This window comes from Pyrgilauda ruficollis, unplaced genomic scaffold (genome assembly GCF_017590135.1).
Source record: "Pyrgilauda ruficollis isolate IOZ18807 unplaced genomic scaffold, ASM1759013v1 scaffold4, whole genome shotgun sequence".
Lineage (NCBI taxonomy): Eukaryota > Metazoa > Chordata > Aves > Passeriformes > Passeridae > Pyrgilauda > Pyrgilauda ruficollis.
The window spans coordinates 17,876,250-17,890,801 of NW_024525489.1; the positions used below are offsets into that span (position 1 = coordinate 17,876,250).

The window sequence follows — 14,552 nt, forward strand, 5'->3', positions numbered from 1 at the left end:
AAAAAAAAAAAAAAAAAAGAAATCTTACGGCTTGAAATGCAGTAAGCCAGCCTGCAGTTGATCTTCCTGAACAGTTGCTTGTTGATTGGCCAAAGTATAAGTGTAAAGAGTTGAATGAAGTTAATGATCAGTCCTGACACTATAAATATGTAGCAGATCAGAAGGTGGCAAATGAATTGCGACTTCAGAAAGCCAACGATGTCCATGATTTGCTGAGAAAGCAAGAGGATACCTTCAGACACAAAATTCAGAAGACAACCTGCAAAACCAAATAGTATCAGCAGTTACAGAGTGCACTTATTTCTACAGACACACTTAAAACAAACTTCATGCTTACATTTTAATTTAAGTCTATTGTAGGAAAAGGCCTGATGTCAGTATTTGCAAAAGTAACAACATAAAAAGAATACTGTATTTGTGAACCAATTTACATTTGGCTTTGGAAACAAATTCTTATATTTCAGTCTTAACTCTGCAAAACCTGTGAACGTATGGTTCCACTCCATGGACTACAATACTCTTCTATAACGTTTTCATTGTTAAAATATGAGCAAATATTTTGGTTTGAACTATTGACAGTTTTTATATGAACTTATATTTTTATTTGAATCGTCTGTACTTCATGAGACATACTCTGTCACCTCCGTCATCTTCAAGAGCAGCTCCAAAGTAAATGCAAGCTTTAGAGCTTGGTTAGGTGATGTGCTTTTTCTCTACAAGCTATGGTCCCCAAACAAGAGGCAGCAGCCCCTTAATTCTAGCTTTGTCTTCTTCCCCTCTCATACTCAAATAACAGTTGATTTTGGCAAGAGAATAAAAGCTTGGCTATGCACAATACATACACAATTTGTTCAATTATTCCTTGACACTGATTCTGTCAGTTATAATCCATAACCCAGAAATGAAACATCAATAACAGTATTAACCCGTGACCCAGAAGTGTTTCCAGAAAGGAATCAATTCTCAGGTTACTTATGAAATATTTGTATAATTTTGGAAGGGTCCAGTCCAACCTTAGCAATTGAGCATTCAGAGGAAATGCCTCTGCAAAGTATTCTGACCTATCAAATATTGCACTTACCTCCCCCCACCATCACTACCACCACTGCTAGAACGAACGCACCTCGCATTAAACACAACCCCTGTATTCTGAACACAGTCAGACAGGAGGTGCTCCTGCCATCCTGTTCCACTCCTCCACTGCTCCCCCTGAGGCATGGAAGAGTTTTCCCAGGGAGGAAGCTCTGAGACAGTATTTCTGAATGTGCCAGTCACATGCAATAACAAAACAGCAGCTGTCAGCAGCCTAGGGAATTAACTGATGAAAAAAATCTTTATGCCTATCCTTTTAGTTTATATGAGACCCCATTATGTGAGGCACTGAGTCTAGATCAGTGACCTGAAACAATTCTTTTACTGCCCTTTGCTGACTCTGCTCACCACAGCAAAGAGCACACACAAGAATTGCTGCAGAACCTTCGGAAGTTATTTAGCCAGTTTTTCAACCGCAAGGAAGATGAGGAAAAATTTAAGAAAGATAATCTGTATTGTTGCATAATTTATATAAAGAGTTTATGGCAGTCCCAAGCCTATTATTAGCAGACAAAATGTGCCCTTTTCTTCCCTTTATCTTGCTGTACTATTCAGTACCACAGCTGACACCAGCTGTAGCTCAGAATGACAGAACAGGCCTCTATTCATTGTAGTAACACTGTCATGATACTCGCAAAAAGCTCTTCCAGCTTTAACAAACCTTCCTGTTAAAGATATGATTCTTAGGGTGGCAGACAATTTACTAGCTTGGGCTTTGACAAAGGCTTTGTTTTTGAAGGCTAAGCAGAATGAGAAATGTCTAGTAGGAACCACTGTTGTGTTTCTTCTCCAGTCAGTCCAGCGAACACTCAGAACACAAAGCCAAACAATTAAAAAGGCAACAACTTTCTTTGAAATAGTCAGAACAGAAGCAACCAGCTACCTGCAAGTGGATGGTTTCAAAGACTCTACCGTGTCCAAAACCCTGATGACTGGGTTTATCGTTCTGTCTTTGGCTAAAAATGATGAGAAAGTTTTTTTTGTGCTAGTCTGCCTGTTTAATTCTATCCCACAGAATCACTCTAAGGTAATTCCCAGAGATCAGTAAGCCAGGGGATAAAACATAAAAACAGCAGCCACAAATAAAGACCAAAGCACTGCTTACTTAGTGAAGACTTGAAAACTCACTATTTGGTATAATCAACATAAATATACTGTAGAAAGCAGATAACAGAGAGACTTAGTAACAAAAATAATTAGTCTTTTTGTCCACCAATTAATCCAGTAATTTTTTTGTTACCTTTTCATTACAACAGATGCCAAACTTTATTAAAATGTTACATTTATGTGAATCATTTACTTCCTGCTGTGTCTTTAAAATAAAACTTCACAGAAATAAAATAAACAAATAGAAGATAACCCTGATAAAACATAATTATTGTCTTGCAATTTTATTAAGCCACAATGGAATGTCTGAAAGTAATTAATTGCTCACTTTCCTACTTCAGCCATCAAACTTAAATTCAGTAAAGCTTCAGAGAGCTGTTTTAAGGCATACTAAACCTACTTAAGCAGTACCATCCAAAGGCATCTAACCTAACTTGGTTGCAAAAGGAACAAGAAATGAGAGACACTGCTTAAATTCTTTTTTTTCCCGAAAAGTGGGAACTACACAGAGAAATTTTCTCTTTTGACTACCTATAAAATATGCAACCTAAACATTGCATATGGAACAGTAGCTAAGTTTCTGTTTCTCAGACATAAACTCCTAAGATTTTTTGTTTTTACTGTTTTCATTACCCAAACTCTAAGAATGCAATTTATTCTTGGTACAAGTATCAAAAAGAATCAGTTCTGATCTTATGAATGAGGTCTAGAAACATCGTTTAAGAGTCCACTGGAACACCTTACACTTTGTCTTTCTAACAGTCCTCCGGGGTAACATCAACGTAACACCAGTTTAAGTGATAAAAGAGTCAGGTCTTTAATTCTTAATCCATGATGGTGGTTTAATAAATTAGTGATTTCTTTATAGATAATGACTGAAAATTATAGCAATCTTTTAAAAACAAAAGGGCCAATCAATGCATTTTCTCAGAAGCTATTAAGATCAAAATGCTGCCAAAAAGCTCTCTTCTATCAAACACCCCTTAATTAGGAGAAAATGGCTAGCGAGAGAATCTAACCCAGACAGGGACATTCTTTATAACACTTTTCCTTTGGATACAGAACAGAAGACTCAAACCTCAAACGTCTATTTAGGGACCAAGTCAGCAAGCACCTATTCAGGCGACTAAGAGGTCACATGTTCAAGTTTAAAAGCAAATTACATGACTATTCATTCTAACTCTTTTCCCTCCAACTTCCATTCTTCACCAAGATCCACTGTGTTTTCTACTTCAACTACTCTCAGCATTTCCTTCTGCTTAGACTAACTGACCAGGACATCGTAGAAGTGATATGCCCAGCGAAGAACTCTATGCCAGCAGAGGCTGCTGCCACTGAACAGCCCTATTTCATACTTCCAAGTCAATAAGTGTTTTGAAACAACAACTAGAGATTTCACAAAGAACACAACTGTTTGCACTTTTATAGAATACACACAAATGAAGTAAAGAAGTGTCAACCACTGTGTCCAAACTTCCTGAAGCATATAGTTATTGGAGTGTGGAAAGCAACATGGTATGTATCTGACAGCACCTAAACTGAGCTGGTATCATCCACTTAGAGAGGCAAGTCAGCACTCTACCTCTTTTTTTTTCAGTATACATTTCAAGCTCACATGAAAATTTTCACTTTTATCTAGTCTTTGATTCAGTCCTCCAATGCTTTGCTGCAAGTTAAAAACAACCAACTTGTTGATGATGATGCCTATTCTTGCCTTTTGTCATCTAAACATTCCTGGATGGATGAATTACAAAGACTATAATGAAAATATGCTTAGGTCAGATTAAGCAGTTTCAGTAGTGCCTTTTAAATCAGTATCAGTTGCCACCAAAACCCCTGTATGTGGCACTGGCCCAACTGAGTACTGTATCCACTTCTGAGCCCCTCACTACATGGACAGTGAGGTGCTGGAGCACATCCAGAGAAGAGCAACGGAGCTGGTGAAGGGTCAGGAGCCCAGGTCCTGTGAGGAGCAGCTGTGGGAGCTGGGGGAGTTTAGCCTGGAGAAAAGGAGACTCAGGGGTGACCTCATTGCTCTTTACATCTCCCTAAAGGAGGGTGTAGCCAGGTGGGCCAGCCTCTTCTTCCAGGCAACCAGAGACAGGACAGGAAGACAGTCTTCATCTGTGCGAGGGGAGGTTCAGGTTGGACATCACGAGGAATTTATTTACAGAAGGGGTGATTAGCCATTAGAATGGGCTGCCCAGAGAGGTAGTGGAGTCACTGACCCTGGAGGTAAAGGAAAGACTGGACCTGGCACGCAGTGCCATGGTCTGGTTGACGTGGTGGTGTTCTGTCACAGACTGGACTCGATCTCTGAGGTCTTTTCCAACCTCACTGATTCTGTGACAAGAGCACAGATAGCAGCACTGCACATACGTCAGAGTGTATTTTAACAGTGCTGCTGTATGTGAAATACATACACAAAAAAAAGCAAGCCCCTGTGCTTTTCTCTTTCTGACAATGAGCACCAAGCTAGCAAAAGTGAGGTTGCAACCATGTGTGTATTCATCTGCAAGGAGACTGTATCTGTACATGCCACACCAAAAAAAACCCCAAATCTGGAGGAAGAATTATCTATTTGCCTCATACTTAATTAGGGTTTGAATCACTTTCCACCTCCCCCAAAGGCAACTACTAGAGCATTTTTTCACTGCCCTTCTTTGTCATCAGCTGATGATAAATTATATTCAACCTCTCTAAGTAGAGTCTGTTTTGACCATGATGGTAACTGGTGAACGACCCTGCTGTCCTTACCTCAGTGCACAAACTTTTTTGTCCTATCTTCTTCCCTTGCCCTGCTGAGGAAGGGGAGTGAGGGAACAATTTGATGTAAACAATCAGGCAAGGTCAACCTGACACAATTTCTCCAAGAAGTCCCAAACTTGGGAACAACTTGAGCATATCTTAAGACTTTTCCCCAAAGTTAAGGGAACTTAGGAACGCTTTTAGATTTTTATGAGGAGTCCTGCATTCCTGAGCTGCACATTGTTACAATGGAGAGATCAGTCAGTCTGGCTGTTTTGAAAGCTGAAGAATGCATACCACCATCTACCAGCAAGATTTAGAATTTCAAAATTTATATACTTGCTATAAAACTGACTTACTGTTTATGTTCTAGTGTGCAGAGAGATAATTTGCATAACAGAGTGTCAACTGAGGAAATAAAAGTATTAATCTGGAAGCTTTCAAATGGTTACCACAGCATAATGCTTTTCCCTTCTCCCTTTTAAATTTTCTTCCTGCTGTGATCTAATGTAGGGAAAACAGCTACACAAACTCTGCATGCCTACCAGGACACAAGTTCTCTGTGTACACATACCTTACTTGCAAAATGCATAGCAGAGCTCCTGTTAGACTCAATGTTTATACAGCAAGGTGAGGAGGATGACAGCAGTTCGAGAGAGGCATGCATGGCCTGGGAAGGAGTGGGAAAGATGGGGAGCAACTGCCCAAGTTCTGATGAGAAGCAGTTCAGTCTCGCTCCTTTTTTCAGAAGCATGAAATATTCAGGGAGAAGGGAGATGAACTTAAACATGTACCAATACAAAACTCCTTGGAGATGCAACATTTAGAGACTGCAGTGCTTGATGCTGGGAGGAGGTATTTATTTGGAAAGAATAAACCCCTTGAAGTTAAGCACTTCTGTTCCAAGCATCTAAAGAGATCCTCAAAAAATACGTGAGGGTGAAGTACATCAGTTATCTTGGGTGCAGAACATGAAGTTCAACAAAAATAGCACTGGAAGGCAAGTTGCTTTTTTCCAAAATGCCAAGTGTTGCTGTTCAACTGTTTCCCACACAGATTTCTGTACTTTAATACGTTCATATATGCACATATAATACATATAAAGCACAATTATCTGCAATTTGCTTGGGAAAAAATAAAATAAAGAGCTGCATTAAGACACTCAAGATGAAGATGAGTTTATCAGAGTTCAGTCTGAGAGTTCAGTAGTGGGGACCACTGAGTCCCTCTGTTTCTTTTTTTACTTCATTACTGTAACTGAGTCCATTAACCTAAAAAGTCACTTGCACTGAAAACAAGGGCAGGACATTGTGATGTAAATGTGTGTAAATCACATTTACATCACAAAGGTAAATGTGATTTACATTTTACACACAGAACAGTAAGTAAAATTTAGGGACTAAGCAAGACAGCAGGACTAAACAGCAAAAAAATGAAAAGAAAGCATACTAAGAATCTAAGCAGGATGTGGGCTATGCTGTCACACTAACAAAAGCAACCTGGAGAGTTCCTCAAAAATGACTGAGGTGAATAACCACAAAGGGTGTAGGACATGCAACTGTATCACATGCTCACAGACAATTTAATATTTGTTTTCATGGACATCATTAAGTGCTTAATCAAAGGTAACAAGACCCACGCATTACTGTCATGTGGCACTCTATAAAAAATAACCCCACCCACAAAGTCACTTCAGTGACTTATTCTGCAAAAGTACAGGTGGTTTGTTAAATTACCTATTCTCAATGTTTGCAACATACAAAGCCTTAGCAAATATAAACACACCTACTTATGTCCGTAAGTAGAGATGCTTTTGCATTTATGATACAGGAAATTTGGTAACGAACAGTCATGGACCAACTGGGACAACTGTTCATTTGTAGTACAGAGATCAGAGTCAGAGTAGTTAGGGCACTGATCCTCAATGCACAGCCTAAGAAAAATCTCTCAAGGGTGAGATCCACATCATCACTCCTTATAGAGGAAATTAACACATTAAAAACTACAGAGGCAGCAGGGGCAGTACAGCAGGATGTTGCCACCTGCACTGTAATACTTACCCAGCATCAAGGGCACACTGATCACCTCTACAATGGGCATTTCAGGAACAGATCCAACACAAGAGTAGCTACTGAGCTCTTCGGTGGTTATTATAAAAACATTTCTTTTAAAATAGCCCAAACAAACGGGGGTATGGAAGAAGGCCAACAAAGGATTATTCAAGAGCAGGTACAAAAACAGGGCTGCTTTTTAAAATTGTGCTGGGAGTCCAAACATTCTCTTGATAAGAGATAAGCTTTGGAAAGAAGGCCGCTCCTGTGAAGACTCATAGCTTACGCCATTGATTGCCCTCACCTTGATTTAAGAACTATAAATTACATTCACAGCAACACAAAGAGTCAACACAAGGTACAGGAACTGCTTATACAATCTCTACAGACGAAATACTTCCCCTGCATCCAAACCACATTTATGTGTGAGGCAACACAGAAACATGGACCACATTTACTTCAAAGCTTCAAATATTTAATCCTCCTATTCTTACCCACAATGAGTTGCAAAGTTAGATTACAAAACTATCACCTCCTAACTCCAGTCCTGCAACAGACAAACACACCTCTAACGCATAAGCAGTTGTATCCAGGCAGAAGAGTTTCATATCCTCTCAGCAGATTCAGTAACATGAGCAAGTCCATTTCTCTATGCAAGAGCAAATCCTTCATGTGTACAGGATTAGAAAGCAGTTATGGATTTTGTCCATTTTTTGCCTGTACTTATCCATCCCGTTTGATAGGAAAAGCTACAGCAATTCAGAAGACACTAGTGAAATAAACATGGAAAGATCCCTGCTGCTGCTCCCCTCTTACCTTCCCTGGTAGAGAACTTGTGAAAGTTACACGGTAAATCCACGGAACAGCCAACAGCAGAACCACAAGCTGCTACTTCCCCAGACTCCAGCTTTCAACACAAAATGCTACTTTTCATACTCCTTTATTTGCCTTCTTGCCCACCCTCACATTTGCCTTGCAACACCTTTTTAAAGGGCACACACAGAGAGCAGAGAGGGAAGGGACACATCCCACAAGGACCTTCAGCAGAAGCAGATGATGCAATAGGTATAAATGCTCCTGTACAACCCAGGACGCGTGTGCTGATCTAATGTACTCTGCTTTCCCTTCCTTTCTCCATTCGTCAAGAAATGCAAGTCAAGTATTCAGCAACTTGGACGGTTCTGTACCATAAACGACGAGTTACAACTTTAGCACCAAGTGGGCAGTATTACATGTGTGGGCACACAAATATATGTCTTTCCTATTATTCTTACCCTTAGAAGGAATTAAAGGCATTGACAGATGCTACAAAAACATCAATTGGAAGATAAAAGTCAACAGCACCAGGAAAAGGGTAACTTTCTTTCCTCACTTCCATATAAAGACCTCTTTATATTTTCCGATATTGTGATTTACATTTTAGTAATTTTGGGTAACGTATTTAAGCCTTTTTCTAGGAGTCTAATTCCTAACTTGTGTGGCTTTGTTGCTTTGTTTATTTAAAAAAACCAGAAAGTGCAACTACAGTATAACATAGAATTTGTGGCAGCAAAAATATTAAAAAAAAAATTGTGGCAGAGATTGGGCCTAAGTCACTGAGCTGAGAAATCCACCACGGTGACAGCGCTGCTGCTTTCAAGTGCGACTTCCACCACTGAGCTGTGTGCCAGCAACAAACTTTCTATTGTCCCCAAAACCCCAGTATGACAACTTCAAACGTGGTGCCTCCCTCTGCTGTGTGGCCCCTGCTGGAGACAACCACGTTCTCCTGCCTGGCAGGTCTCAGCCCTGCTGCCCACGCTGCCACAGAGGCAACAGGCACACGGCACAGACCACATTCCTTGTGCTTCCAAGTCACACAGTATGAGCCAGCAGCACTGACCTTCCCCAGGAGGGAATCCAAAAGCTTCCAGTACAAATCACAAGACATTGTTAACCGTGCTGGAAACAAGAAGTGCCATTACCTGATTACAGCACCAAGTGAGCTGTTAGGTTTTTGTATCTTCTGTGACAGGAGACAGTCTCCTTCAGCTAAGCCATTTGCATATTTTTAATTAATATGAAGCAACATTAGTATGCTCTTTGAATACTAAGGAAACATTAAACAGAAAAAGACTCACAAGGCCTTTTTTGAACCTTTAAGTATTGATTTAATTTGTTGGTATTCTATCATATGATGCTGAAGAGTATAAAGTAGCTGAATTTCTCCTTTATGAAAATCACATCCCAAAACTGGAAATGACAATGCAAACAAGAGATGTAGCCACACTAAGACAGAGATACACAGGATATTGGTACTTATTAATTAAATATTGCTTAATGATTCCTTCTGTAGAAAATAGTTTAAGTGAAGAACAAAGCTTCCAGATTTATTATTCAAATAAAACAAACTCCTGCTCCAAAGAGCTAAAACTTTAAAAAAAAAAAAAAAATCTTATAGCTGATATGTGGAGGGCATGGTTCCAAAAAATAAGATACCAGCTTCAGTGATAGGCTCAGATGCACCTAGACAGGAAACAACCAGACATCCAGATGGCAGGTAAAAACCCAAATAAACATGGTGACAGCTTTACCCATGTATCAGCAGTCCCATTCTATATCTGTTTTCACTCACCTGTGCCTCATGATATAAGTGTTCAGAACTATTTTGCCACAAGAGGAACTAGGAATACTTTCAGCCTCCTCATTCTGCCTGACCACCTAGTCCCCTAACAGCCTGATTTAATTTGAGAACTTCAGAGAATAAACGCCTTTATCACAGGCACCTGTAATAAAGGGAGGTTTCATTTTGGACCCAATTCAAACTCTGTTGAAGCCAGAAGAAATCTCTCAACAAGTTTTAATTGTCTTTGTTGTTTAGCAAACGTTACGACTCCAAAACAGCCAAATGTGACGTAACTAATTAATGATCCTGTATTCTCAGCATCTACAGCCAGGGTTACTCAAAACCACCTTGAACATGCAGCAAGATCATTCAGAGACAGTGTTTCATCTGACTGCATTTACTTTACTGGCAAGTGTGCAGATGTTAGCAGCTCCTAAACATGCAGCTAGGAAGCCAGGAACATTTTAATAAATTTTGCACTCACACTATCAACTAAGCAGTAGATACACCAACACCGCCGTGGATTTTCTACAGCATCACTGAACAACTGCACATACTCAGGTCCTTTTAAAAGCTTGGCTTTGAGCATTTCTGCTGCTTACTTTAAGTATTTTTAAGATACTTTTACAATGCTTAAATTCAAAATGAAGCTTTTTTCTGTCTCCTTGGGTGAAATGCAATATTTATGCAAACACTCACAGGCATGTAAAAAACATACAGTGAGACAGAATCACAGAATTAACCCCTGACGAATCACCTGCGACTCGAAGGGGGGAACCTCATAAATTATTCAAGAGCAATTGCAGTCTCCTTGGAGGCAGAATGCTTCAAGACCTTCCAGAAGTGCAAAGCAGTATCTGCAGTAATAGTATTTTGCAAATGCTCAAAAACATGGTAAGAAGCAGCAAACTGCAATGTGTGAAGACACAGATAACATGGAGACAGCGAGAGAAGCAGGACACAGTTTAACTTTCACAAAGTAGCTGTCTCTTGAAATCATGTGCTATTTCCACATATAGACTCCCCCGAAACATGTTTCTTTCCCTCCCTTTAACAGCAGGTGTTGAGGCTTATCCTTTTTCTGATAGGTGAAAAAACCTGCATTATCTGCCAACTGAACCAGCATGGACAAAACCTTTACATCCACCTTGATCCTGCTGGGAAACCGTGACTGAAATTTAACTTTGTTGGTCCAATTAAAAGGAAATCTAGTGCTCATCAGAGGTTTTTCAGATGTTAACAGTCCCACATGCAACTGAAATCAGTGTGCTTGTATTTGCCTGCAACTCCTAAGCTTCTGTCAAGTAAACCCTCTCAGTGACCTCTATCTCTGACTCCTTTCCAGCCTAGGACTGGTTAATTACCTTTCCCTATTCCTGTTATTTATGCTACAGTAGAAACCTCAAGCTGGGTCAGCCCTTTTGCAAGAAGCAGAAAATTATTTCAGTGTAAAGCTCTTTGTGGCAGAATATAACATGACAGACAGAAGAGCAGAAAGTCAAAACAGTGGCCTGAGAAGTGAAAAGACTTTTAAGTTCAAGTTGAAGAACAGACCATTAGCAGGACCATAACCCAGCATCTCCTGGTGGGCTCACTACAGTTGCTACACTGCTCTGCTCGGTTCCTAACACACAGCTTTCGTGCCTTTTCAGCAAATCCATTGCAGCTATCATATTTTTCTTACATTATCAAAGAGGGGTCTTTGCAGCATCTTCATCCTTGCCACAACACACAGTTACTCTCATTCATTTCCATTTCATCCTTCTCTGACCTTACCTTGGACCCCACCTCCTTTCTAGTTCGAGGCACTGGAGGAAGGCAGGGGAAAAGCATGAAAACGAAGTGAGTCAGCAGTTTTTGAGCAGCACACAAGCATTAGTCAGAGCTGATCGGGGTACTCACCACAGACAGATGTGAATGAGCCCAAGACCACCAAACAGACTGGTGAGCAAACTTTCCCAAAATGAATCACTGGGCAAGGCCACCCAACAGATAAAGCACTTCAGGGAAAAAACACATTCTCATCTGCCACATACCAATGCTGAAAGGCAACAAAGCACACAGGGTACTGTTCTGCCACATTTCTACTTCCCTTACAAAATGCCCACTGCATTCAGTACAGCTGAATCAAACACACCTGATGAGACAGTTGCCTTGACTGGTATAATGTTCTCCCTAATAAGCAATGCCCACAGCTGCAAAAGCTTTTCCTGAGTAAAGTACAAGCACAGTGCCTTACTATGCACTGTTGCGCTCCTGCTCCCTTCTCAGGACACACTGACAGCAGTACTAGTGATGATATTAGTTAGGGAAGTGGTGTTCCACATCATGCAGTGGAAATTGGAATTCTTAAATTTTAAGACCAAATTACTAATACAGGGTCTAAGGGCCACAAGCACCCATTTGCAACACAAGAATAGTACCTTGCTACTCTCAGCACAGCTGTGTTTATACCTCTGCAAGAAGAGATTTGAAGGGGTATTGTTCCAAGTCTTTACCTTCTACCAATAAAATCAAGGGTACACAACAGAAAAAACAATCCACTCCTTTCATCAGGGCAGAGTACAGCTGTAAGATCCTCATCCATCATCTGCAAGAGACCCCTTCTACAGAACTCCTGTCTGCTATGGTACAGTAAGTCCATTAAACTGTGAGTGATGTACAACCATCACTCCAGGAGAGTACACCTCACTCGACAGAGATGAACACTGCTCCAGCGCCTCTGCATTTGTGCTGGACAAAACAAGACTTACTGTAAAAACAACCTCCAAACCAAAATGACACCGACTTGAGTTTCAAGAAACACAGTTCATTACTGTACTCTGGGCACAGCATTCTCTGTTCTGTAACTCTGAGCAAGTGCTAACCTCTCTGTACAACTTCTCCACTCCCAAAACACGTTACTTCCACCTGGTTGTGAGGCACTTACTAAAATCTGTTAAAGTGCTGGCCAACAACACAACTAAACTTTACTTAAGAGCAACCTTTATCCATAATCAGCTTGCAATATGTTCTCTCTCTTCTCTGCAGGCTTCCCAATATATTTTTCCACATGAAACCTGGCCCTGTCATCCATAAAACACAGTTAAAGTTTCATTTTTCGATACAGCTTATTCAGGCATTGTTAACGCAAAACATTAACAGGGAAGAGGAAAGCTACACATAACAAACTTCTAAAGCAAATAAATATGTGTTTCAATCCATAGTGTTTGGAAAACACAGCATTGTATCAGATACAAGCAACTAGAGAAAGAAAACGACAGCAAACATTTAGAGCACGTAAACTATCCTGATCCATGCAGTCAGTCTTTACACAGAAGCAGTCCTGGCATATATAAACAGACCTCTGCATGTCTACACCAATCTTACCCTTCACATGAGAAGTTAGAGAAAAAAAAAAGGCTGCAAATTTCAGCTTAAGTTGTTTCACAACAGTTTCTCTACTCCAGCAGTTTTTAATTCTTTTGCTACTCACTCCAGTGTGAAGTCATTATCAGTACAAGCTGAGGCTACAATCGCCTGATTTAACTTCCTGGGCCGGAGGCATCATTGTTTTTAAGTATATGCTTGGGTTTTTTTTTTTTTTTTTTTGTTTGAGAGTTTCTGGCATCCTTCTACCTTGTTGTAAAGCATTTTCAGTTTCCATGTAGCAGCAAGGTTGCTCTCTCCCACATAAGCACCTGCATAAGGTACATCATCCTCAGATGTCTGCACAGGGACTTAAAACACGACTTTTAGAAATGTGTAACAAAGATAAGGACCAGAAGTCTCAGTGTGACATTGCTGAAACAGACTCTTTCGTGGCTTGTCTTTTCAGCCATTCGAGTGAGTGCTCACTTGTTGAAATAAATGCTAGAAAGCATTACTTGTTATTTAAATAATGTTCACCACATGGTATCAGCCGACACACCTTAATTCAGTTCGCGGCCATTATTTAATTCGGCTTAAACATCTTTATGAACAGACGCCGATAGGCGAAAGGCAGAGCTCCTACAACACGTGAGCACGTCACCCGGGAGGCAGTCTGCCCCTCTCCCCGCCTCAGCTCACGGACTCCGGGGTACGGCGGACGGAGCAGCCGCCACCACCGACCCGCGCCCGAGCCCGCCCGCTCCGGACCCCGCCGGGGCACGGCGCGCCCGCTGGCTGCGGAGCGGCGCCTTCGGGGCACCCGCCCGTTCCCGGGGCAACCGCACCGCCCGCCCCACCCCCGGCCACCGCCAGCCGCGCCGAGCGGCCAGCACCGAAGAGAAAGTGGAAGGGGCGGCACGCCCGCCCGGCGCGGCAGAGCGGGGCTCGGCGGGGCTGGGCCGCCGTAGCTCCGTTTCCACGGAAACCCCGGCGCGGGCAGAGCTCGCCACACAAAGGGGGCCCGCAGGCGGCAGGAAAATTCTCGGCGGCCGCGGGAGAAACGGCGCGGGTCCGGGCGGCGGAGGAGACCCAGCCGGCGGCGAATAAATTCAGGGAACTTGTACGCGCAGCCCACCGCCCGCCTCTCCCGCACGCCCCGCCGCCGGCTGCCGGTCCCTCGCCTCGCCGCCACAGCGCGCCGGGGGGCGGCAGCGCCAGGGAGGGGCTGGCTCGGGGCTGGTTTGCCCGCCCGGGGCAGCGCGCCGGGCGGAGAAGGGAGGGCGGCCCCGCACCTGCGGGACGCGGAGGGCGCCAGGAGCAGAGCACGTACCTGGCGCCGGCGGGCCTGGGCACGCGTGCCACACTGGGGCGACGGGAGCGGGCGGCGGCCGAGCCGCACCGGCTGCCACTACTTTGCACGCGGCGGGAGCGGGCGGGCGGCTCGGGCGGGGCCGCCAGGCTCCACCCGCCGGGCGGCTCCACTCCGGGAACAGGGCCCCCTTCGCCTTCCCTTCCCGCCGTCAGCATGTCACTTCCTCCGGGGGGGGGTGGGAAGGGGACCCCTCCCCGCCCCGGCCTCGCCCGCCCTTCGGGGCGCC

At 42.8% G+C, this 14,552-nt stretch overlaps 1 protein-coding gene across 1 annotated transcript in view; it reads right to left on the minus strand.

The window, feature by feature from the left end:
- The window catches only part of AGPAT4 (1-acylglycerol-3-phosphate O-acyltransferase 4), a 72,007-nt gene extending 57,681 nt beyond the window's left edge, over nt 1-14,326 (minus strand). Inside the window, exons 1-2 of the mRNA XM_041477304.1 lie at nt 14,285-14,326; nt 29-259 (exon numbers count right to left, since the gene is read on the minus strand). Of these exons, the coding sequence (XP_041333238.1) occupies nt 29-206 (178 nt within the window). The 5' untranslated portion in view covers nt 207-259; nt 14,285-14,326. The remainder of the gene's footprint in view (nt 1-28; nt 260-14,284) is intronic.
- Between the last annotated feature and the right edge of the window lie 226 nt (nt 14,327-14,552).